The following is a 25,812-nucleotide window of genomic DNA, read 5'->3' as shown; positions in this document are numbered from 1 at the left end:
CACTGCAACTGAGAAAAAATCTCCAACCTCTTCACAATACAAAACCAGCAACATTTAGAAAAAGGACACACACAAAAAGGAGAAAAATAATGAAACAATCTTTAGCTAGCTTTTTCAGAGAAGTGCTCAAAAAAAACATAGTGATCATCAGAAAAAGATCACAGTACTCTTGCTATACTGTTTTTTTTCTTTAAGTCTCCAAATCACTATAAAAATGAAAAAAAGTGTTGTTAGATTAGGAAGCTTACAGATGCAATGTCATGGATAAAGCGAAACAAGTGAAACTTGACTATCTCCTCATAGAGTACCAACACATCAGCAAAAGTCAGCAAACCAAGGGAGATTCCTTTCATTTTTAAATTGGTAGGAAAAAAAGTTGCAACTCTAAATCATCAGAAAAATACTGGAAGTATTAGAAATACTGAAAGAATTATTTTCAATTTGGAAATAACTGTGATTAAGAAAACACTAGCTGAAAACAATGTCACTTACTGCAGTGCTCCAGTACATAAAACTCAATTTTGTGTATTATTTTATGACAGCAATAAATCAAGTAAAATTACTTCCTTTCTTCAACTCCCTCATAAAGGCCTCTTTCTTCCTATAGATTTTTAATACTGATTTCCTAACCATTAGTTTGAGGAGCCTGAAGCATAAAACTACCATATGGAATTGCTATTACAAAAAATTCAACTGATAGCCGTTCTTGAAAAAAATAACTAAACACAGAACAAGGTAAATAAACACTCCGCCTTGCACAGTATCTTTTTACCATCTCCAATCCCCAAACCTCAAAGATGCCCTTTGATTCACAAAACAGGTACTCTGTTTCACAGAGTTTATGAGACCATGCATGTTTTCTCATTAGTCTAAGAGCTGCCACAGCAAAGTATGAAAATTAAATCTTTGGTAAGTCAATGAGCTGAATATCGGAATCCAGGTTTGAAATTTTCCAGTTACTATCAAAACAATGATGTGATTTATGGTAGTACATCAGCTTGGAGTTCAGGAATTATAATTAACAGGCTTTTTGAAGTAATCAGTATGCATTTTTCTTGTAAGAGTTGTAAGTTTCAAGATGTAATATTTCAACTGTGTTATAGTCAATCAAATTCAAGTGTTGTCTTTATTTTCCTATTGACCTATTTACTTCATATCAGAAGAACCGAAAGAACCAACACTAAAATAAGGTCAATTATTTTTAGTTTATTAAGCTATTTCTTATTTACATGATCAATTTGCAGACAGTCCCCTTTCATTATTTAAAAAACGTTCCATGTTTTAAGAGCAAATTGTTCAACTTAAGGTTTGTTTCTCAGTGGTTAAGAAGCTCTTTATTTACCTTTTTTGCTGACTCTGAGAAAAGAACTCCATTGTTTCCAATAATTCCTACTGGGTAACCAAATATTCTTGCAAATCCTGAAGAGGACAGGTAAATTTACAAATTACGATGTATATTTATTTTACTGTAGCACAAAAAGATAACACTTTCTCTTAGTAACACTTTCTCTTAATAACAGAAACTGCTATTCTTTTAAGGAAAAAAAAAACACTATTAAAAATACCACTGGGTAATCCAAACAAAATGGATAAAAAGTATAAAATCAGTGGGAGTATACATAGAATAATTGTATTTTTAAATACCTGTGATTAAAGTATCCCCATACAAGGCTTTGAATTCATCAAATTTACTTCCATCTACAATTCTAGCAATAACCTTAAGAAAAAATAGAAAAATAGAATGAAACACCCAATCCTTCATAGTTTGTAATTTTTTTTAGAAAGAAAGAACATGGTAGCATCTTGACTTAAAATTACTTAAAATGAATGCTTTTAAGTCAGAGAATATCAAGTAGTCCACCATGTAAGTAGTCTGGATGGCAGGCAAAGCCCACTTACTTTTTAAAGTGTAATTTGTCTACTTGCTTATAAAAAAATGGAATTTCAAGGCTAAGGCTATTGTAACTAAGCAGTTGAAATAAACAGGAAGAAAGTTTTTCTGATTAGTTCCATTTCAAAGAACAACTGGTACCTCTGGTTATATTAAACATTAATCAATAGGCTCACATTTATAAAGAGAAAAATATATACAGCCATGAGTCACTTTCTTAGAGATAACTACATTTTCATCTCTGCTTAAGTTTTTGACATGTAAAAATAATGAACATTTGTCCTGAGGTTTCTCAGGGATGCAAAGGAGCGTTTTAAATAAATATAGATCTGTTGCTAGCAAGATGTTCCCCAGAAGATATTTATTTCAACTTTAAAAGAGAATAAATCCAAGCTGGGTATTTATTTAGACTCCAGTGTTCCAGGGTGTAGTTCAAGTGAGACTCAATAAAAGCTTTTTTTCCTCTTAATGCAAAATAAATCATAGTAATTTCTGATAAAATATTTTAAGGAAGGTACACACTAAGATTCTTTCTAAAATAAATACTTGGTTTGTAGTGGGAAAAGCTCTGTATATGTTATCTGTGCAAAAAAATGAGAGGGTGTGGTTGCTCTCTGCACGTATGGAAGCAAATAATTACAAGAGATTTGCGGTAGAGTACAATAGTCTCCTCACATGGTTGGAAGAGCATTGAATTGTCTAGGATGCTTACACTCCATAGATCTTTAAATATTTGATCTTTATTTTGTCAAGACTAATAGAAGAAGAAAGCTGTCATATCACTTGGCAAGTCTATAGAATCTTTAGCCAAAAGTTCACTATTTCTTGGAATTTTTTTCACCATTCTATCAATCTCTTATCTTTGATTACCCTTCTTAGAAGTATAAAGAAAATGCATTATGTTTTCAACATGTCATTGCCATTGCAATGGATCTGTTAGATAACGACATCCAGAAATACATTAAAAAATTTATAATATTTAAATATTCACTATATGCCCTAAACCAAATTTCTGCAGACAAACTATGTTAACATAAATAGTGCTTTCCTGCAAGAAAACAGAGTACATGTATATATCCCATTTCTATTCATACCTCTTTGACATCAAAGTTTCTTTTTAGCTGGTCACCAACTATTCCATATATTTCATCAGCAGGAAATAAAGGCTCTTCTGATGGTTCTACAGTCACCTGTACCAAGTTAACAAAACAATTTTCACAACAAAGGCATTATTGTTCTACATTATGATTTAGAAAAAAACAAACACCAGTTAGAGTTTAGACTGCTTTGAACACAGTCTTCTCTTCGCCAGCCACAGCCACAAAATGTCTACTAGCTTGACCTCATTCTGCATAAAGATCAAGTTTCTTAAATAGAAGATTGATAATTCCTTCTCACTTACTGAAACAAAGATGAGGGCCTTTGTTTTTACTCCTGTGTACTCCTCCACATGTGCTCCACATTAATAACTTCTTCCATGTCATCAAAAATTAATCATGTCTTCCCCTTTCTTTTTTATTCCCCTATGCCCTATTAGACAGGTAGTATTCTGAAAAAAACAAGGATTTCTGCCATTCCACTAAATGCAATATCTTGGCTTCCTTCAGCTGCAAAGATTTTATCTCCAATTCACCCTTTTACATTTCCCCCAGCATAGGTTAAGATAATTTCTCCACTATATCATAGTTGCCTTTTTTTCTAAAAAGAATTTTTTAGATCAGTAACAATACATTACAAAACCTAAGGTACCAAAAAGACATAATGTAGATTTATCTTATGTTTTACATCTTTTTGTTAATAATCACAAAAAGTTCATGCTCAAACAACTGCTTTAGCAGTTATCAAATTTCAAGTCCATGGGAATGACCATGTAAGCTTAAAATTAAATGCGGCACCTGGCAAGACTGAGTTCATCCTAAAGTGCAAATCTGTGATTCTGAAGTGCTGTTCTAGTTATAGTGCATGTTTCACTGGGAATGATACAGTATGAATGTAATTAATTGCAGAATTGAAGCATTAGATAAAACATTAAGGACAAGAATCATAAATTCTATTTCCAAAGTGTTTAAAGTCAGAGACAAAAAATATGTTGTATAAATCAGGGGAAGAAGAGCATTCATACTTTAAAAAATGAAGTGTTTTCCGAGAATGTTCTATATACTTACATCTATTTTCTTCTGGAGATTTAAACTTCTTACAGCTTTCCTTGCTAGATGAAGTGCATGACTGTCATCCAAAGCATAATGATCTGTTACACCAGATTTTCTGTATTTAAATAATAATAGGAATATAAAGATTTTTTTAAAAATCTAAGAATGAAAATTAAAGCTTTTAAAAACTTTCAAGACTGTTTATTTAAAATATAGATGCTAAAACACAGCTCTGCATGCTATCTTATAAAATTGCATTCGAAGTAAAACCCATGTCTGAACTTTTCTTTTAAACAGTACAGTCATGTTATCAGACAGGACACAAAATAGTAACTCTAGTAAACCAAAAATCTAAATGACAACATAAAAGATGGCAAACATTGTTCAAATGGAAATGAAAATTAATTTGAAATTATAAAGAAAAATTTATTTAAAAAAAAAATACTACAAACTGCCCTTGAAGGCAATTCTTCAGTCATTTCAATAAACTGAAGTAAAAATTAAGCATTTATTCTACAGCAATACCTAACTTATTGCACTACCTAGCTCTTTTTACCATTCTTTTCATTTTAGAAAAAGCATTGAAGTCTTTATTTTGATAGGTATTCTCTTAGGAAAAACACAGGCTATTTTGATTTTCTTTGTAGTAAGTTCCAATTGACATACAATCTACAAAAACATATTAACTTTCTCAAAATTTATTATTATTCTAATAGCACTCAGCATAAAACAATATAGCAAAGTCCTCCATATTGTGAATGATATTGCAGTACGTTAGATACACACTTAAGTATTTTAAAGCAGTAAGTGAAACAAATAAGATTCTACTTGGAGTAACAGACTAACTACACTACTCTTAACAACAAAATTAACCACCAGTATCAGATAATGACAAATAAATATTTAACTTTTAAAATCTAAATAATAACAAATTCAATCAATAAATAAACCACTCTAATAAAGCTTAAAGGATGGAAGAAATTAACTCCAGGAAAATATTTCTTTAAACCTGCAGTGAAGATCTGCCCCTCCAAGATCCTCTGCTGATACTTCTTCACCTGTTGCTGCTTTAACCTACAACAAGAAAAGGAAAATGAGCATTAGAATTGACACTTGTCTTGCATTAATATTTATATAGGCTTAGTTATAGCAATAAAACTGTACTTTGCAAAATATTTATTCATTAATAATATTTTCTCAGTTACTCTCCCTCAGAGCACTTCAAACATGACAACTCAGAACCCTGCCAAAATTACTTAATTTTACTTTGTATCTTTATTATCTAGTATTTATATGTAGTTTTTATTGAGAAAGATTCTCCATTTACTGCAGTATCTGTTGTTGTGTCTATTATTAGTGTGGGCATACTTACACACGCCTTAGGTTTATGAACATGCATTTTCACAAAATGATTTTTTAGCAGTTAACAAATGCAATTTGAAATGTTATACATCCTGCATTGTTTCAAACAGCAACAACAAAAAAAAACAATACCCAGCTGAAACTGTGCATTCTGATTCTGCTTAGTTTGTTTTCTCTACACAAACTTCTCTTCTGTGAATTTTAAGTTACTTATTTAAACACTAATCATAAAACTATCATTATCAGTTTGTATTCCCTAGATCTTCCATTATAAACACAATAATTTAATAATAATCGTTTTCTAAGAAGAGTGCATCAATGGCATAAAACTGTTTGGATTAACTAGGATGTCTCCATAAAAATAACTGGAATGCATGATCTAAATCCTAGATCTATCAAATTATAGACCTGACAGGATAATTTAAGAGTGACTGAATTCCTTCTTAAAATAAAGCAATATCATTTTCTGCATGGTAAAAAAAAACTTTTTGACGCACTTCCACTGAAATACCTTTCCCACAAGCTCTGCCATACTCCTTTGAAAAGGATTCATTGCAAGCTAGTGAAACCATTATTCACCACCCACAGAGAGTACAGAGGTAGCAAAAGACACTAGGGAAGAGAAAACTATCACTCCAAACCAGATTTCAGTTTCCAAGATTCATGACCATGGACTGCTGGGTTTTGAATATCTCCAGTGATGAAGACCCCAAAACCTCTCTGGACAACTGGGTTTGGTGCATGATCACCCAATCCTCACAGTAAAAATGTGTTTTGTTTGTTTGATTGTTTGTGGGTTTTGTTGTTGTTGTTGTTTAAATAATAATAATAATTTCCCATATTTTAGTTTGCCTCTTGACCTGTCACTGAACTCCAATGAGAAGTCTGGCTCCAACACGTTTACTCCCCCTGACCAGGTACTCATACACATGGAGAGATTCCCTTTGAGCCTTCCCTTAATGAGAACAAAAAGTCTCAGCTCTCAGCTTCTCCCCGTATCACAGATGCTCCAGTCCCTTCACTGGATTTACTCCAGTAAGTCCTTGTCTTTTTTTTGTACTGGGAGACCAGATCTGAACCCAGCACCCCAAATGTGCTGAGTAGAGGGGAAGAATTACCACCCCTGACTTGCTGGAAATACTCTTCCCAAAGCAAACCAGGATGTTGCTGGCCACCTTGCTGCAAGGGCAAAATGCTGGCCCGTGTTCAACTCGGTGTCCAGCACCTTCCCAACTGGTTAGTCCCTGGCCTGCTCCGGTGCATAGGGTTATTTCTTCCAATGAGCATTCACCTTGATTGAACTTCAAGAGGCCCTTGTGAGTCCCTTTGTACAGCTTGTAAAGGTCCCACTGAATGGCAGCACACCTATCTGCTCCATCAACCACTCCTCCCAGTTTTGCATTATTTGCAAACTTGCTGAGCCCAGCAGTTCAGCCAGTTTCCAATCCACCTTACTGTCCATTCAGTTTGCTATTTCAGGAGACACTGTCAAAAGCCTCATCAAAGTCAAGATAAACAACATCTACTACTCTCTCCTCATCCACTGAACCAGTCATCTTAGCATAGAGGGATACTGGGTTGGTCAGGCTTGATTTCCTCACTGAAAATCCAACCAGACTACTCCCAGTCATCTTCTTGTCCATAATATTTTTGGAAACAGCTTCCAGGATTATTTGCTCCTTCACCTTCCCAGGTATTGTGGCAATGCTGACTAGCCTGTAGTTATCTGGATCCTCCTTCTTGCCTTCTTTGCCACCTTCCAATCTCAGAAACCTACCCTGATCACCACAACTTTCAAAGTGTGACCATGCAATGACATCTGCTGTGTTGCTTAGTACTCATGGGTGCATCTCATCAGACCCCCTAGACCTGTCTATGTCTAAACTATTTAGATGGTCCTTAACTTGACCCTCCTATGCTATTCCCCCTGGCCTCAGGGACCTGGAACTCCTGAACACTAACAATAAAGGCCAAGGCAAAAACAGCATTGAGTATCTCAGCCTCTTCCACGTCTGTTGTCACCAGTTTCCCTATGCTGTTCTGCAGCAGGCTCCTATTTTCTCTTGACTTTCTTTTACTGCTGCGATACCTATAGAAGCCCTTCTTTCTGTCCTTCATGCCCCTTGCCAGATTCAGCTCCAGGTGGACTTTGGCCTTCCTAAACCCATCCTAACCTAAGGCCCTTCAAGAAAAGTGTGAGTCTTGGCCGAGTAAGTACTCGTCTTCTATACCTAAAAAGGGGACAATTCATCACTAGGAAATAAAGATAAATTCCATTCAAAAGTAGCTAATACAACTTTCTTCTAAATCTGGAATGTCATTAGCAATTAAACACCTCTTTCAAAAAGTGGTAATATGTAGTAAAAAGAAGAAAAAACATCGACTTTCCTTACATAAGGTGATAATCACAAAAAAAAAAAAAAGGAAGCAAAAGAAAGCCCTTTGAAAACTGAATTATTTTGCCCCTTTTTGTGTGTCATTAAGAGGCCTATCCTTTAATTCAGATGGCATGTTTATAGATACATATCCTTCATTTTCTAACACCATGAGGTTTTTCTTTGCATCTCAGTTCCTAATTTCATTTATTTAATTTATAATACCCTGAACTTTCAATCAAGACTGCAGGCCCACGAACAACAGATTAAAAATAGGTTAATAAGAGGTACACAACAGGTCTATAGCAAACATTTTCAAGTACTTCTGGGTAAAATTTAAAAACAAAATCATCCAATTCATTTCATTGCATTACTATAACTAGAATTCCAAACACTTCAGACAAAAGGTCAAATTCCTCAGGCACTCTGAATGCAACTAAATTACAGCTAATGAATATTACAGTTCCAAAGACATGTAGATTCACTGGACTAAAGTGCAAGCTTGTGAATAATCACTCATTTTGAACGATTACTATTCAAGTGAAAATATAAAGTTTCAGTATCTTGAGTAACTTATAGGCCACTTACCCATCTTTTAAAATCCTTTAAGTAAATACTATAATCATATAACGTTTCTAGAATAGTAATACACATTTCCCAAACAGATGAGCTGACGCATAGAAGAACTCCTAGCACATAAATCTACAGGAATTTTGCACTTTTCCATTTTCACCAGGCTTCCCTTCACTTCAGAACACAGGAAGCGGCACACTTTCCCTGGGGGAGGAAGGATCATAAGTTTTGGATGAGATGGAGAAGCCTATCAATCAACATGGCACCCTAAGCTATGAATCAGTATTGCCAAGGGCAAGGATATTGATTCTTCAACTTGGTCAAGTACAGACGAATGGCTCTGTCATATTACTATGGTGGCACTGCTCCTCTTACTATTGAGATCTATCTGCTTATGAAGTCCTTACTCCTCACCTTCCAGAGAAGAAGAACATTGACAAAACTTGCACTTCAGTCTTTGTACTATACCTGCAATTACTTTCTTTTTTTTTTAAAGTGTACACATCCCAAGACTAATTATATCTATCCTCAAGTTTTTTCTTTCATTTCCTTAGGACGTTTTGTTTTAGGCAGGTGAGCAGAAAACTCCAATCCAATTCTTTTCATACAGGATCAACGTTTTTGGGGAACACATCATACACAATAATGGCTACAATATCTACTACAACATGGAGTGGATGTTTCTACGGGAGTCTGAAGTAATTTTGATACTTACAGAAAGGCAAGCAAAAAATTGTTAGTGAGAAAAGCTCTACCAAACAGGAAAGCTGACAGGTTGTGATAATAAAGTTTGATCTATACACACAAAGATAAAGATCATTACATCTACAGGTTGCTAAGGAACAAATTAAATTGCAGGATAGTTGTGAAATCTTCCTCTGGAAGTGGTGAAAAGTTTTCTTCCCTTCTGACTTCACAATATCTATGCAATCACTGCCTTGCCTAGGTAAATCTTCCCTTTGAGACTTGACTCGGGCCAGCCTTTTTCACCCACTTGGCAAAAGTCTCCTACATGGTTTCCACATCTCAGTGATAAAGATGAATGATTTAAATTCCCTTGCAATGTTAAAAGAGTACTATCCCCTTAGAATGAAAGAACATGTTTTCCTATTTTTCAGCTTGCTGGCTAGTACTGGGCTAGCTCTCTCATTTTGTATTTGCTTAATGCTGAAGCTTGAAAGAAACTGCTTGTGTGGCTGGGATAGAGTTTATTTTCTTCCTAGAAGCTGGTACGGTGCTGTGTTTTCGATTTAGGATGAGAATAATGATGATAACACATCACTGTTTCAGTGGTTGCGGAGCAGTGGTCACACAGAGCCAAGGAACTTTCAGCTTCTGGTGCTGCCCCACCAGCGAGGACACTGTGGGTGCACCAGGAGCTGGGAGGGGACAAAGCCAGGACAGTTGGCCCAAATGGACCACAGGGATGTCCTGTACCATGTGTCATCATGCTCAGCAATAAAGCTGGGGGGAGTGGCTGTGAGAGGTTGCTGCTGCTAGGACATTCACATTGATGGTGTTTGTCTTCCCAAAAAATTGTCACATCTGATATGCCCCGCTTTCTTGGAAGTAGCTGAACATCTCCCCAATGATGGGAAGTGGTGAACTAATTCCTTGTTTTGCTTTACTTGTATGTGCAGCTTCTGCTTTACCTGTTGAACTGGCTTTATCTCAACCCAGGAGTTCTTCCACTTTTACCTTTTCAATTCTCTCCCCCATCCCACCTGGGGAGGGCAAGCAGCTGTGTGGGGCTCAGCTGCCTGCCAGGTTAAACCACAATGCTCCCCCAGGACATACGACTTGTTGTACCCAAGGGGTCCCCTCTGGGTCTGATGAACCTTTCCAGCTCTAACAGAGCTCCAAGCAGAATCACTCAAGGTGCACCACGCTCCCCGGTGCTTTCCCCTGTGGAAATGCTGTCAGAAAAGCAGGGTTTGCTCCGGTCTTTCAGATTTACCAGCAGAGCTTCTGCAACAAATTACTCTGAACTTGAGCAAGCTCCAGAGGCTGTAATGCCACTTACGTGCCACTGCCTAAGCTAATGAACAGTGCTGGGCCTAAAAAGACTTTGTGCCTAGACAGCTTGAGTGTTCCTGCAACCAGTGGCAGTTATTTGTAACATGATAAGCAAGCTATTAACAGTCAGATGTAAAAGCTCATTTCTTTCATCCTAGTAATTTCTTTATTTCAATAAAAAAGATATATGAATCACCCAGTGTTACTCATGCAACTAATACCAATATTCTCAACTAATATCTTCATTCATATGTATGTTTCCTTTCACAAAGACATTCCTAATATCTAAATTACTGTGATAAATTTACAGAACATTACTTCATTTTGGGGGAGAATTTGTCTTTGTTTACCTAAAAACCGCATGCTGAAAAAAACTAATGCAAGATAAAAAGGAACAGAGACATATGTAAGACATTTGAAACAACAATTAATGCCAAATAAATTCTATCAGCAAATGAGCAATAAATTAATTAGCAATAAATGGCATAGTTATTATTTACTGCATTTGCTTTTGCTGATTACTTTGTTGTTCTTGTTAACTTGGAAAGTCTCCATTATAATAATAAAATACTTCAAGTTAAATACATTATTTTATTAAGGTAGGCAACAAAGTGTGCTTGTACTAATAGGTCTCCCCCCCACACACACACTTTCAATGTCAGTTACACTCTGAATTTAAGATGTTCTGGAACAATAATTACTATTTAACAGCCATAGCAAAGTATGTTTGAATAACCAGTAGTTTTGTTTCTTTTAAGATGCACAAGAATTTCAACTCCATTTTTACATAGAACTTGGAAAGAAAAAAGTGTATAAAACAATAAATACAATTTTAGGACCAAGACAAAGCAAAAAAAAAAAAAAAAGCAAGCAAACAAAAAAACACTTAAGGAAAAGAATAAAATGTAAAAATATATTGTGGAAATGAAAGCAATACTATACAAGTAAACACTAAATGGCACCACAGGGTAACTTCTTCAAGCTTTTAAGGAAATTAACCCAGTCATGCTTTAGGAACTGCTTAACAACAAAAGATGTCCGTGTTTGTTTTCCCATAGTTCATAGGATCTGCTAAATTTTTCACAGTATCATAAGTGGTGGAAAGAAGTGAATTCCAGCAGATTCCCCTTTCTCTGTTACTACAGAATAGAGTGGAGCAGTATCCTCATTAACACTGCTCTTAAAAAGTGATTTCTCCTTTGCTCAGGGTGGAAGGACTTTTTCCTAGACATTTGATTTGCTCTTGGCTCTATCAAAGGAAACACCCTTAATAGTTTCCAAGACAATATAACTAAAACAGAGACAACATGCTGCCTCAGACCAGTTTGTTCAATGAGAACTTGACTATTTCAAAGAAGCAGTTTACCTAGTCAGGTTTCACCCAGACTAGTTATGCTGAGTGCTGCCTTACCAGCAGCCTTACCTTATCTCTAGCACTAACATAACACTTATTACATAAGATTCCTTTTTCCCTCATAAAGTTTATGTTGAGTAAAACAATACTTGTCAGGAAAAAAATAGGATTTTTATCAGTATAAAATCAAGCCCATGCTGGAACATACACTGTTTTTTAAAAAACATAAACCCACTTAAACACTCCCTTTCCTGTTGTAGCCTAGCTATCATAATTTTCAAGTCACCTTATGCTGCAGCATTTTGCACAGCCACAGATTCCAGTGTGTGTTCCACAATAAAAGCAACTTTTAATTCACTGGAGTTTCAGGTCAGTTTCTTTAGAAACAGTTTCCTTACTAAGAAGGCAGAGAAATGATGACGAACTACATAATTAGTGCATCTCTTTTGTCTATAAGCTGACATAAAATATAGCTAATTAGTCCATCTGCTTAGTCCATCTAGTTCTCTGATCTAGACTCTGAGATACAACACACAGTTGTAGTTTTTTGTTGTTTTTTTTTTTTTATTTCAGGTCAAATCAAGAGACTATTTAACTGAATATAGAAGGCATTCCTACCATTTAAAATGTGCATAGAAATCTCAAAGTGGTACTATAAAAAGTTTAACAAATTCTAGTTTATATATATACACATTGCTATAACAGATAGAAAAGTTTTAATTAAGGATATAAACATTCAGATATATTTAAAAATGCAAAATTACCTACAGACGATCTGGAAACATCTCACCAAAATCAGTCTGAATAGTTCAAGTAGTACAATTGTCAGCAGTGTAAAATTTTTTGGCTATGTTACTAAAAACCTCTCTATGCTTACCAGTGGTGGCCCTCCCAAGAATATTGTTCCCTGTTTGCTGACAATAATGCTTTCATCAGCCATTGCAGGTACGTATGCTCCTCCTGCCGTACAGGATCCCATTACTACTGCTATCTATTGGGAAAAGAAAAAACACAAGTAAAGAATTGTTAAGCCCTTTAAAACAAATTTCATGTGCGTAACTACTACTATATATTGTATTGATTTGAATAATTTCTGGGACAGTACTACAAGATTACTTTTGCCTGACAGGGCAAAAATATTATTTAAGTTTTAGCTTTTCTTCCAAAAACAAGGGAACATCTCTAGTTTTCAACCCATCTTCTTGAGACCCCCCTGCATGAAATTCCATATATGAAATACCGTATGCCACATATGTGAAATATTTGAGGGAACTAACATTCTATAGTGGAATATGTCTTTACCAGTGAACTGTTACAGGTTGAAAGCTAAAGTTTGCTCCTGGCATTTACAACTCGGGGTATCAGTTGTTGGTTATCGGTATAATTTCACCAATGTTAGCAGCCTTCAAAGAAAATTTCTCACATCTACTAGTACATAACTTCAGTTCTTCAATGGATCAACTAACAGCCACCACATCAGCTCTGCCCCTTCAAGGTGTGTTGTATAACTCATTGTTATCTTGAGCATGAATAACATCTATTTCATTCTTATGCCAATTTTGAGACAAACATCTAAGCAATGCACATTTTCTACCAGTAATATTTGGGTGACACTTTTACAAAATTTACTGGATCTCAGTAATTATGAATAACTGCAGCAGCAAATGATCTTGAAAGTGAAGTTCCTCTCTTAACTTCTCCTTCAGGAGAGCTCCTCCAAAAAAGTTAGACACTTTCAAAACAGCCTGTAATGTAAAAATAAATTAAATGCTCATAATGAAAAGGAAGACAGTAAGCAAATAATTCTCTAATTGAATGCTTCCTTCCATGACCACAAAAAAAAAAAAAGATCTGAAGCACAAAATAACATTGTTTTATGATAACTTTGTTTTGATATATTTCTGAAATGACATCAAGTAGTGTTCTGTGTTATATGGTGACTTAAAGGTTGCTGTTAAAAGAAAAAAGCACACAGAAATAGAACATCCAAGCTGCAATATCTGTACCTAAAGAAGAAGTAGATGAAATTATGTTAATCTCTAACCCCAAATCAAACACCTTCTTCAGTTAACAGTTTTCAGTTTCTTAAAACTATATTCAGTCACATGATTGATCTGCAATTGTGCATATAATAAATATCTCCAGGTAAATACAAATATCATGTAAGCCTCTAGAAATGGGAGAAACTTGGGGGAAAAGTTAATTTTTTTTATTCCCCAGGTTTTCTGGTTTTTCTCAGTTTTTTCTTCTCTCATAATCACGCTGAAAAAGGTGGCTGCATTTAAACTATCATTCAAGTGTTACTTCTTCCAAAGCTATATTGGAAAATCACAACCAACCTGTCAAAAAGCACAACCTCAAACCTTCTAACCAATGTGCTACTTCCTGACTTCACTCTTTGAATTACTGCATTGAAAACTACTTAAAAGAGCAATATAGATCAACAGTTCTGAATGCACAGTTATTTTATACCTACTGCTCAGCTCCCCTATTGTATCCATGCAGCTTATGAGCATGAGAAAGCCTAAGAAGTGGCTAATGGGAAGCTAATCACAGCTTTCTGATTCACAGCTATATAGACATCAATGCAATTTAAAGCTGCAGTAGGAGTATAATAAATTAGTCACAGGTAAAAGCGGAGGGGGGAAATTAAAAGCAGCATAGGTAACTGGTTAAAAAAAAAAAAAGCAATAATCATTTTAAGGTCAAAATTGAGAAGAGCTTATGAGCTGATGAAACAGATGCTCAACCAGGCCACAAAAAGTAACAGCAGATAGAAAACTAACAACATCCAAACTCGCTTGTCAGAATAATTAACCTGAATGGGAAACAGAGGCAGCACTATTTCCTAATACCGTTTCCTAATGCAACATCCTCTCAGATAGGGAAGATGATTCTAGCTCCCTGTATCTGTTAGCACAGAATCAGTAATAGATTACAAACGTTTACTGTGCTTTTTTGAAATGAAACAAAGGATAAAAACATCCCTCAAATAAAATACTCTTATTAGATATTTTAAATGAAGGAATAGCTTCAGTGAAACTTTTTTTTCTCCAATCTTCCATAAATATTTTAATAAAGTTAAATTTTCATCAGTATCATATCAAGAAAATTACTTTTATCAGTGTCATACCAAACAGCAATGTAAGTGTATTATTAGAAGACAAATCCTTCCCGCGCTTCATTTTGATTGTATAGGGGTACAGTGCTACTCTAATTTAATACGATATGGTAATCAAAACAACAAATTCAACTTGATGAAGAACTTTGCAAATACCTGAACATTTCAAGAGGTATCAGGAAAACTGCAGCAAGACCTTAGGGATAGGACTTTCCAGCAAGGTGCTACATAACCTCAGTAATTTCAGCCTTCCAAACCGGGTTTACATACTCATCTTCAATGTAACATCTAAAAATCACTACTCCCATACTAGATAATGATTGGAGTATCCAGTTTAAAAAAAAAAAAAAAGAAAAGTTCACCAAAACCTCTCTTAAAAGAATTCAGTACAACAGCTATGTGACTGTCTCTTTCGACAACACACTCACTTGCTGTTCCACCAAAATGGTGGGACCAATTTTATTCATATACATACATCTAAAGTACAACATAGACTTGTCAATGACTCCAGTGAATGACCAACTTGTTAATTGTGCCAGTGCATGAGCTCCTTAAGAATTCTTAACTCTTTTCTCCTAAATATTTTTTCCAATTAAACACTGCTTCTCCTCAAGTAACCTTGCTAAACACTACACTTGCTCCACTATTGCTGTCAGAAAGAAAAGCACTGCTGAAGTTAAATTATGTCTGATTGCAAACCAGATTTAGTGTATTTTGGGGATCTTATGCCACAGAGGCAATGAATTTCAGGATTCTTTTGTAGAGAAAATATGGATGAAGATTTGAAGCCTGAGTTGCCTCCAAAATGTGCCCAAAGTATATCAAGGCAACAAATGTATTTTTCTCAGAAATCATGCAAAGCCAACATCTGTCAGGTAAAGAGGAGTCAGATAGAATCATAGGATATCCTGAGTTGGAAAGGACCCATAAGGATCATCAAGTCCAACTCCTGGCACCACAAAGGTCTACCCAAAAATTCAGACCATGTGACTAAGTGCACAGTCCAAACGCTTCTTAAACTCCAACAGGCTTGGTGCAGTGACTACTTCCCTGGGGAGCCTGTTCCAGAATGGAACAGAATGTTCCAGAAGGACCACTAGATCCTTGACCAGCACTTCTGCTTCACACTGAAAGGAAGTACTCCTTCCAGACTACGAGATTCAACCAAGTAGAGCTTCTTGCAGAGAATAAAAAAATGTATGTTTCCAGCTTAGCCATGCCTTTGAACAACAGGTGTAGGTAAGAATACAGAAAATGAAACGTGATTTCCACCCTACATTAATGGTGAGTTCAACAGCCAAATATGCCAAAACAATATGGTGGTAAAATACACCTCTCACAGTGCTCCGATGAAAGAGCAAGTGAGCTAAAACATTTACTCTGCTTGAGATTCCAACAGCTATTTCTAAGAAGTCTTCCTTCACCTTCTTTCATATAGACAGTAGACACTGAACAGACAGCTACACATAGGAGCAGACTCATGTAGTTGTAATAATTTAGAGAAAACACTGGACCACTGCTCAGTAGCAGTGGGGAAGAAAAAGCAAAAACGTAAGGAACTACTGGGAAAGGGACATAGAGAATTGGGAATATAATTACTCTATTATATAAAACCATAATCAGTTGCCATACTAAATAACACAGGAAAAACTGTCTCTTTCACCTCAGAAAAGATATAACTACTCCTGGAAAAAGGTTTAAAGAAGATAAACAAGGATGAACAAAGGTAAGGAACACCTTCCCTGTGAGGAACAGCTACGAAATCTTGAATTCTTCAGCCTGCAATGGGGAATAAGAGGCAGGTAAATAACAGAGCTGTACAGCATGTGAAGAGGGTGGGAGTTAACTGAGAGTAACTTTGTAAAAAGGACCTGGTTTGCTTTGCTACAGATCAGGATGGAAGGTTCCTGTGTTTGGAGCAGGTTATCTTCAAAGACCATGGGCTTCTCTGCCCTCCTTACTGGCCTCTCACAGGTGCCAGATGACAGCTCCCTTAACAAGCCAAAGACTGCTCTACTGAAGGCCTGGGTCTTTATCCTGCTCCTTGCCTTCCTCACCTCCATCCAGATCTTATATCCTGCCATCCATTTGCACTGCAGCCAAGGCTGCCATCAGCACTTACATCCTCAGACAGTTCTGCACTCTTCATGAGTAGCAGATTCAGTAGTTCTCCTCTCCTAGCTGGCCACCTGCATCAAAAAATTGCCCCCAGCACACTCCTGAAATATCCGTAACACAAAAATATTTCTAAATCCATGAATTGTGACTAACAGTAATTCGATGCATCATTAATACATTAGAAAATGACCTTGCTGCCAGGGCAGACTTATCATACAGTTATCAGTGTATAAAATGGATATATAAATAGACATATACCCCTCTTAGCAAAAAGTATTCTAATTTACTAGCCATCATCAAAGGGGTCCTCACCCTTACAGCATTGATGCAGAATAATCAACTGTTCCAAGACTTCCTACTGCTTCCTGACATGGCCCTATTTACCACACTGTCAAGTCCTCTTTTCCCCCACTCCAAGGTAGGAGCAGGTAGGTCATGTCATTAACATCAAGGCCAAGAAAGAAGACAGCTTCTTCAAAACTATAATGACTTTTCGTGGACAGTTATTGTGTTTACAGTGCCTCTAATCCCCAGACTGGGCCATCAGGTCAGCAGAATGCAGTGCTAACTAAAGCAAAGCACGACTACACGTCTTGAAATTAGACAAAAGCAGCAGGAATAAAAACTAATTAACACATTTCACTCTCGAGTAAAACCAAATTACCTGAGGAATTCCTTGTGAAGACATGACTGCTTGATTATAGAAAATACGACCAAAATGATCTCGATCTGGAAATACTTCTGCTTGCCGAGGCAAATTTGCTCCTCCAGAATCAACTACAGTAAATGAAAATATATTAACATATGTATTTGAACAGTATCATATTCATAAATTGCTGGTAAAATATCTGCATGTTATTGAAAATATCCATCCCTTACTATCACTAATGCTAGCTGGTATCTATGTATATTAGGATATTCTTCCTGAAAGTGCAGAATTAGTACATTCCACATACGCAACTAACATCCACACCAAATATTTTAATGAAAAATAGGTTCAGATGTCTTTAAAGATACAACCATACTTCCTGCAGATACTTCTAACCTCATCTTACTGCAAAACATTTGAACGAAGATCATTTTCAGTGCACAACTTTAAGACGATTTTTCTATTGCAATTCTGTCACAAGTTCCAAAAAAATGAAGAAACTGTGTTCAAGATATATAGCACATGTACTTTCACACTTTGATTATCCAGCCATACTGAAGACATTTTATGCTTACAGTCTTCAAGAACTTTCTTTTATATTCACGCCTGCCTCATGATGTACCCTCTAGCTTATAGGTCATCAACTTCAGCTACCTTTTCACTCCAAAAACATGAAAATAATTCAAAAGACTCCAAAGATGGAGAGAAGAAGAGGAAGAAATGCACAAGGAAGCCAAGCATCTCTCACAACTCTGGTAAGTTCTACCTACGAGTAACAATCCACACATACATTCTCATGTTGCATGACGGTAGCTGGTAATCCCCTATATTCAGCTTTACCATTAAGAAGGGTTTTGTTTCTGTACCCCGCCCTCGTAGAACCACTCTCCTTAACTCATCACTCATCAACTCTGGCAACTACAAAAACTTAGAACTGCTGTCAAATGTTGTGCAATGGGTCATCCCTGGACACAAAAGAGAATGCCCAGAAAAGTGACTGACTCTCAGTGACAAATGGCATCAGGTGTCCACATCAGAGAATTAGCACAGGGACCACTGAGGGAAAAGGCAGACCAAACTGCATGAAAATTAGGTGGTCAGGAAAACATTCTCTCTTGTGTTTTCCTGACCATCTAATTAACACAAGCCCAAGTATAGAAATAAAAAAGGTCAAGTAATTCACTGGGTTTGAGTGACAGGCAGTATGTTTACAAGGACTATACTTATCAAAGGTATAGGTTCTCCAAGATACCCTCCATTGCAGTATGACAATCCCACAAAGCCTCCACCCACATGGTCCCCAAATCCACCCCACCAATACTTTCAAGTTCACATTTCTTCTAAACCTTCTCTTGATATTCACTGCATGTTTGACCAACCAGCAGGGATTATACATGTTGCTGCTGGCCAGGACTTACCTTTTTTTTTTTTTCAATGGGGACAATGTAATGGTCTTTCTCCTCTACTCTAATGCTGACTTACACAAAATCCACAGGCATACACACTCTCTGAAATCTGTCAAACTTGGCTTGAAATTAGTTAATGGGTTCAAAAGTTATTAGACCAGGATTTGAGTCTGACAGTCAGAGAGCATGGTCAGAGAGTCCTTGTAGTCATACAAAACCAGCCTAAGTGCTACCTGTAATAAAGTGAGGACATTTGGACAAGACCATAGGATGGATTACTCATGCATGACAGATGTCAGGGAAAGGAAAAACAATGAAGTGATACAGTGGTGTAGTTACATCTGTATCTTGTAAACCGAAACCTACAGTAATGCAGAAAATAGTGCTACAAAGCTAGGAGTGCTCTCCAATAAGATTTGCCACTAATCTGTAGAAGTAACATCATATTGATGAAAATGCATTTGCAACGGAAATATTTACCTGGTTAGTCAAATCTGGGGACCTGTCAGCCTCAACAATGCTTTTTGAAAGAAGCAGTGTTTTATCTAGAGATCATGCAATACCATTGACAAAGGTCATTTGCTATTTCTGCAATGGGACTCACCCAAATATATGCAAGGGAGATGATTTTGCATTGCAATTTCTTGAGCACGTAAGTGTTTCTTAACAGTGATGGGATAATAAGTACCACCTTTGACAGTTGCATCATTGGCAACAATCAAGCATTCCACCCTAAAAATAAAACAAATTTGTGAGAGAAATACGGTCCTAGTAAACAAATCATTTGTTAATTAAGAAGTACAACACACTCAAGACGCTTGAAACCTTTGGGATGCTCAAGAAAGCAACCTTCTTTACCTGCCTTCCCTCAAATACACATTATAGCAGCAGTTGCAGCACTATGATGTTCTGCTTCACAGTCCCTTAACTCCCTAAATAATTATCTATAGAATTATACTTATTTCCAACAATAGTTTTAGTGGTACTTTTAGTAAGTGAAACTGATTCTTAACCTAGAATACTGTTCTGTCTTTTGAAAATTGCCTTACTGATGCACTAATCTCTTTTCTTCATCAGACACCAGAAAATCTGTGTGTCCAACTTCAATATGCAATACATCTTTTCTAAAAATCACCTCCTTTTAGCTAAGACTGACTGAATTAAGACACCAAATTTGCTGATTTTTTGGGTCTCTGAAACAAAACACTTAAAAGCTAATAGCTTAACACTGGAAATTAAGCCGTATTGCACCTTACTGCTTTTCATATCATCAATAATGTAGCTGACTGCTATCTCTCACCCAGATATTCGCCCAATGCCTGTGATAATTCCTCCTGCTGGTACCTCTTCGTTACCATACAACTGGTAGCCTGCAAACTGGGAGAACTCCAAGAACGGAGACCTGAATAATGACAAAGACCATAACAAGATTTTAAAAAAGGAATTGGCCTAATACTCAAATGCCACCGAATCTCAATTGTAAGATTCAATTTTATTTTTTTTAAATCTCTTTTTTTAAAAAGATGAGTATTTCAAAGAACACATCTGTAAAACTTCACATGGTGATAACTGCCAGTGCTCATGGAAACTAACAAGAAAACAGGTCTCTTAGAATATTGACCTGAGAAAGAGAATTTGATGTGTTTTTAAACAGAGAAAGTACTTACCCTGGATCAATAAGCCTGTCAATTCTCTCTCTGGGTAACAGCTTTCCTCTTGATGTGTGAAGCTTACGAGCTTTTTCTCCACCCCCTGTGATACAACAGTCATTCTTTAGGTTTGCTCTGAACACAGACAGATAAATCAACAGTTATAGTAAAATTTAGAATGGAAGCACTAAAAAGTTCCCAGCTTTTCAAATATGGACTTTAATAATGCATTCAATAAATAATGATTTTCACTTCAAACAGACTTAAGGTATTGATACAAATGCTTGCCTTTCAGAATCTACTCTATTTTTCCCCTTCATTTCTTATGGCTAGTGTTGATGTAAAGATATTAATAAACACAGTTGCCCGAAACTTTCACCCTCTGATTGGCAATCAACAGAGGGGCTGGAAACATGAATACACAGAGGAAAAGCACAGCAATAAGAACTACAAAATATACTTTTTCCCAAACCAGTTCAAAACAGCTATGCTGAATCCAGTCTTGAAAGACCCAACGCTACCAGGATTCATTTCCTTAGATTACTCCAAAGCTGTGAGCATCAGAGTTCAGAAACACAGCATTTAATATCAAGGTTATATTTATCTTTGCTTCATTTCAGCCTGTTACTCGAGGCCAACCTAAATCATATCTTTTGCTCTCTAGAGCTTTGTGTCATTCAATACTTAAGATTTGTTGACACACCTCAGCCTCTTTATAACAATAGCTTATCCAAACAGTGTCTCTTTATGTAGACAGATCACTGATCCACCTCGTCACTCTAAAATTGTCTCCCCTTGTCCAAAATAAAGCAGGTGTTATTTTGCTAGCATTTCTCCTGAGACTTTTAGATTTCTTTGTTAGCTAAGCATTGCTGAAACAGAGCTTTTAAGCCTACCTGTCAAGCCATCCCTCTTACCTCCTTCTTTGACCACTATGAATATCATTTCCTACCTATAAGGCAGGCCACAAAGCCCGCAGATTATTTCTGATTCAGTCTGTTCATTAGGTCTGTATATCCAGCCTAAGTCTAAATCTCGCACATTCTTTCTGCACAGGTCTCTTAAGATACAACCTTTCATATCCACCCACGGAGCTAATACTCTCATCCAAGTTCTCAACATCCCACATCATGATTACCACAACATTTTCTCTGACCTTAGCAGAAACCATCTTGCCTTTCTCATTTACACTTACAGTGCTGCTGCAAGAATCATTTTCCATCCTGTGATTTTTGTCATCTCTGTGCATACCCCCTCTTCACATGCCAATCCTAAATGCTTGCCCTCCAGGCCCTATAGCCATTCTGCTGAACATTTCTCCTTCAGGATCAAGAGGTTCACTCTACCCTACGGTAGACTCCTTTCTGAAGCAGTCTCCCCAACACTGAAAAAAGGTTGGAGGTGTTTAACTTGAAATCTCCTGTTCAATTTCTCCTCTACAGCGATGTCTATAAAGACTTCAATGTGACTGTGGATTGGTTATGATTCCTGTCAGTCACAAATACTAGCAGTATCTCAGTTGTAAAATTATTTTGCTTGTCATCAGAAATCCACCTGCTGTAATTTTTTTACAGCCCATACATTCTTTGGTGGCATGAACCTTCCTGTTACACAGATTGGTATTACACAGGAGAATGTGATACAGGATTACAACAGACCTACCCACCAGAGCAACAAATAATGAAATACACATTACAAAGACTTCTGGCAAGAGCTCATTCTCTGAATGACAGCTCTTAGAAAGAAAAACATGTTGCAGTTATCCCTCAAAAGTATTCAGTCTAAGTATCCAATTCTTCTTGGTTGGACTAGATGATCTTAGAGGTCTTTTCCAACCTGAATGATTCTGTGATTCTTGTACACCTGCATGACAGGCAAAGCAATCTCACTTGATCACACTCTCAAAATACATATAAACTTTGTGACAGAGCTCCCTTAGTGAGATGCATGTTCTTGTCCTGTTACAGTCTCTACACCCATAAGAGACACATGGAGTCTATGGGATTCAGCACAGCCTTACGAAGTCCTTGAGCTTCATTACACAGCAAACAAGGAAGAATATTAAACACATACTCTTAAATGTGCTCTGTTCCAAAGTTGTACAAGAAGTTGCATTACATAGGAAACAGCATACTATCATGACACACACAAGAAGGTAAGAATTAAAGCTACATGCTTGATCTCAGGAAGCACAGTTTAGCTTTGATAAACCATTTTATTTTGTATTTCTCAGTCAATTGTAATTAGTTCGGGCAGTCCTATCAGTCAAGATGAAACCTGAAACACAGGTTTCAATCTTCTAAAACAGTACATATTTGCTTTTTTTTTTGCCAGCAAAACTACAACAGAGGTCTTTGTAAACCCCCTTTGAAAGTGAAGAAACTAACACACAACTTGAACAGTAGTACATTTACCGAACCAAGCTTTTATAAAAGCAGGCAGCAGAGGATGAAGCAAAGAAGCAGGTGAAGAGGACAGGGCATGAGCAAAAACCTTTTGTTAACAGGCCTATCTATTTTAAAAATACTGCCATTAAATTCATTAAAGAAACACACTTTCCATTGATTACAAAGACTGCTTAAAAATGGAACAGCTCTAAATATCCAGTTTTCACTATATATTTTGCTTACTTTTTGCCTGTCTAGCAAGGAAATTAGTCTTCTGTTTTATTATATCAACCTTACTTTAACTTATTGTCCTTTTCCAGTAATTTATGGACTTGCTGCTTTAGGATATTTCTGTGATATTCTGTTGGCAAAAAAAATGTATTAACACTAAATACTGTGATAAACAAATAAATGCCAATGTTAAAGACTCTTTTTCTTACTGAAACCGAATTACTTTGAAAAAAACACCAATATTTTGAACCAAGCTAACTTGGACATAAACCCTTTAAAGTTTTCAGCTGATGAAAGATAGCACCTAGATGCAGACAGATGACCTAAACTTCAGTATGACTACCACAATGCACCTAATGTTGTGTCTGAATGAACTGATTAATGGGAAAAATAGTAATAATTTAAAGAAAAACATCTATTTTAGGACTAGTTTAAACAAGTATTCTAAAATGTGGACTAGCATACTTACCTAATCTGATTTTTTCTGCTTCTTCTTGGAGTTCCTTTACCAGCGCTTTCATTCGTTCATAGTTTTCCTAAGTAGGGGAAAATGTTTCAAGTTTAACCAAGAGTGACAGTGCTATGTTTGAATAAAGAAACACAGAAATTAGTGCACAAAATTTATTTCTTTTCAAAGTTTCAATCTACCTTATTAAATTCTTGTTCTGCACTGTCTTTAAAGTAATAAAATTTCTACCTGTGTGTCGGCTTTCCTCAGGCATCCCAAAACATTTAGTAAGCAATCTTCACAAAAACTCTGAATGTGTTTGAATTGTAAAAGGTCAGTTCTAAATTTAATGAACAATTACCAGAATTAGTCATTACTGAGTTGAAACGTTACTTTTCGGGTTTTGTTAATGTTTTGTTACAAGTTTGTTTGCCTTTTACAAATCTAATTTTGTAAAACAAAACATCATGGAGACTCAAATTAATTCCTGCTATGTCTCTTCTACGGAAAGATGAATGACCTAGACTGAATAGAAATTGGTAAACAATTTCTATGTTCTTATTGTTCAAGTAGAACATAAAGAGAAAACAAAGCTTTGCAAAACGAAAAAGACTGGTCTTCTAGGCAATATTCATCTTACAAAAACAGACTTTTGCAGCTTTTTACATGAGTAAACCAGTACTGAGCTCACCACTGCAGAAATATCCAAAACTGTGTTTGATCATTACAGCTGTTTTTACCATTTCTTCAGAATTAGAACATGTTAGTCAACCTTAACTTGGCTTTTCAGACACACTAAGAACTACATAACTGCTTTGAAAAGTATAACTGCAACAAAGCAAAGAGATACATTAATTGTTGCCCAAAGAAATCATACTGTCTTGTCTAATTGCCATGTAGAAGATATTAAAGTCTACAGAAAAATCAATCTGGAAACTTCATATTCAGACTTGAACACTCAGAACTGGGGTTTCCCCTGGAAGCAGCAAGTGTTGTGGTTTAAATAGCTTTGTTTAGCTCTGTCTTAATCACAGAAAGGCACCATGTGGTGGAGGGCAAAGAGAATGAAAACAGTTACAGGCGCTTTGGATTCAAACCATTTTAGGTAGACAGAAGGACTTTAAAAAGAAAACATTTCTCTCCCTTTACAATTGCTACGGATAGAAAATATCCTACTGAACAGTAAAAATGTGTCAGAAGAAAGCAGGTCTTGGGAATTTCCCCCCTGGTACACAGGGTCGGCAGCAGGTCAGCCCCTGTGCCTGGGGAAGCACGTCCCCACTGAATGCTGCAGGCAGCAGGGCTCAGCCTGCACCCAGTGCCCAGGCAGCACCCAGTGCCTCCCAGGAAGATGACAGCAGAATGCTACCTGCCTGTGGAGCTGCCCTGCAGCCCCAGGAGACAGGGACAGTGAAGTCACCAAACTCTGCATCCCCTCCTTCGCTTGTAAGGCTGTGTTGTCTGTTCCAGCACGCTACTCCTCCTTTGATGCTTCAGTCCTTCTCCCTGACCCACCCTCCGCACAGACCCAGCACCTACCTCTACCACTGTTTTGTGTTTTTTATTGTTGTTGTTGTTGTTTTTTTGTTTTGTTTTGTGTTTTTTTTTTACTCCTAAGCTGTGAAATCACAGGGGAATGACTTACTGACAGTTCTACCTTCATTTGCAGCATCACAGAGAAATAAGTACACAGCAACCTGCGTCTCATTAACGGGACTCCAGCACTCCTCGGAGATACTACGGACAGCAACTGCAGCCACACACACAACCACTCACCAATGAAGAAAGCAAAGCCTGATTTCAGACCTTCAGAAGAGTGCTTACAACTACTTTTTTCCCCTGTAAAAGTCGTAAGAAAGACATTTTAACTTTGTACCAAAAATCTGCAGTTGTTACAAGATCCAATGTTACTGTATGTGTGAGTGTTCAGCTTGTATAGCCGACTCGTTTCCCAGCATTGCACACAAAACAATTTTCCCTGTTTCTCCTTGTTCAGTCAGCCTATTTCCTCCAAACGCACTTACCTTTTTTGACAGTACTGAGATTTAAAGATCACCTTCAACACAGGAAAAAATGCAGCTA

The 25,812-nt window shown here is 36.6% G+C and overlaps 1 protein-coding gene across 1 annotated transcript in view; it reads right to left on the bottom strand.

Moving 5' to 3' along the window:
* The window catches only part of MCCC2 (methylcrotonyl-CoA carboxylase subunit 2), a 38,986-nt gene that overhangs the window by 10,809 nt on the left and 2,365 nt on the right, over positions 1 to 25,812 (bottom strand). The window contains exons 2-12 of the mRNA XM_080574918.1: positions 23,752 to 23,818; positions 20,683 to 20,767; positions 20,316 to 20,417; positions 19,620 to 19,747; positions 17,625 to 17,737; positions 12,599 to 12,712; positions 5,051 to 5,115; positions 4,057 to 4,156; positions 2,986 to 3,081; positions 1,645 to 1,717; positions 1,343 to 1,419 (exon numbers count right to left, since the gene is read on the bottom strand). Of these exons, the coding sequence (XP_080431044.1) occupies positions 1,343 to 1,419; positions 1,645 to 1,717; positions 2,986 to 3,081; positions 4,057 to 4,156; positions 5,051 to 5,115; positions 12,599 to 12,712; positions 17,625 to 17,737; positions 19,620 to 19,747; positions 20,316 to 20,417; positions 20,683 to 20,767; positions 23,752 to 23,818 (1,020 nt within the window). The remainder of the gene's footprint in view (positions 1 to 1,342; positions 1,420 to 1,644; positions 1,718 to 2,985; positions 3,082 to 4,056; positions 4,157 to 5,050; positions 5,116 to 12,598; positions 12,713 to 17,624; positions 17,738 to 19,619; positions 19,748 to 20,315; positions 20,418 to 20,682; positions 20,768 to 23,751; positions 23,819 to 25,812) is intronic.

This window comes from Anser brachyrhynchus (genome assembly GCF_964034855.1).
Source record: "Anser brachyrhynchus genome assembly, chromosome: Z".
NCBI classification, from domain to species: domain Eukaryota; kingdom Metazoa; phylum Chordata; class Aves; order Anseriformes; family Anatidae; genus Anser; species Anser brachyrhynchus.
The sequence above is the reverse complement of the archived record's forward strand: the minus strand, read 5'-3'. Positions and strand labels throughout refer to the sequence as shown.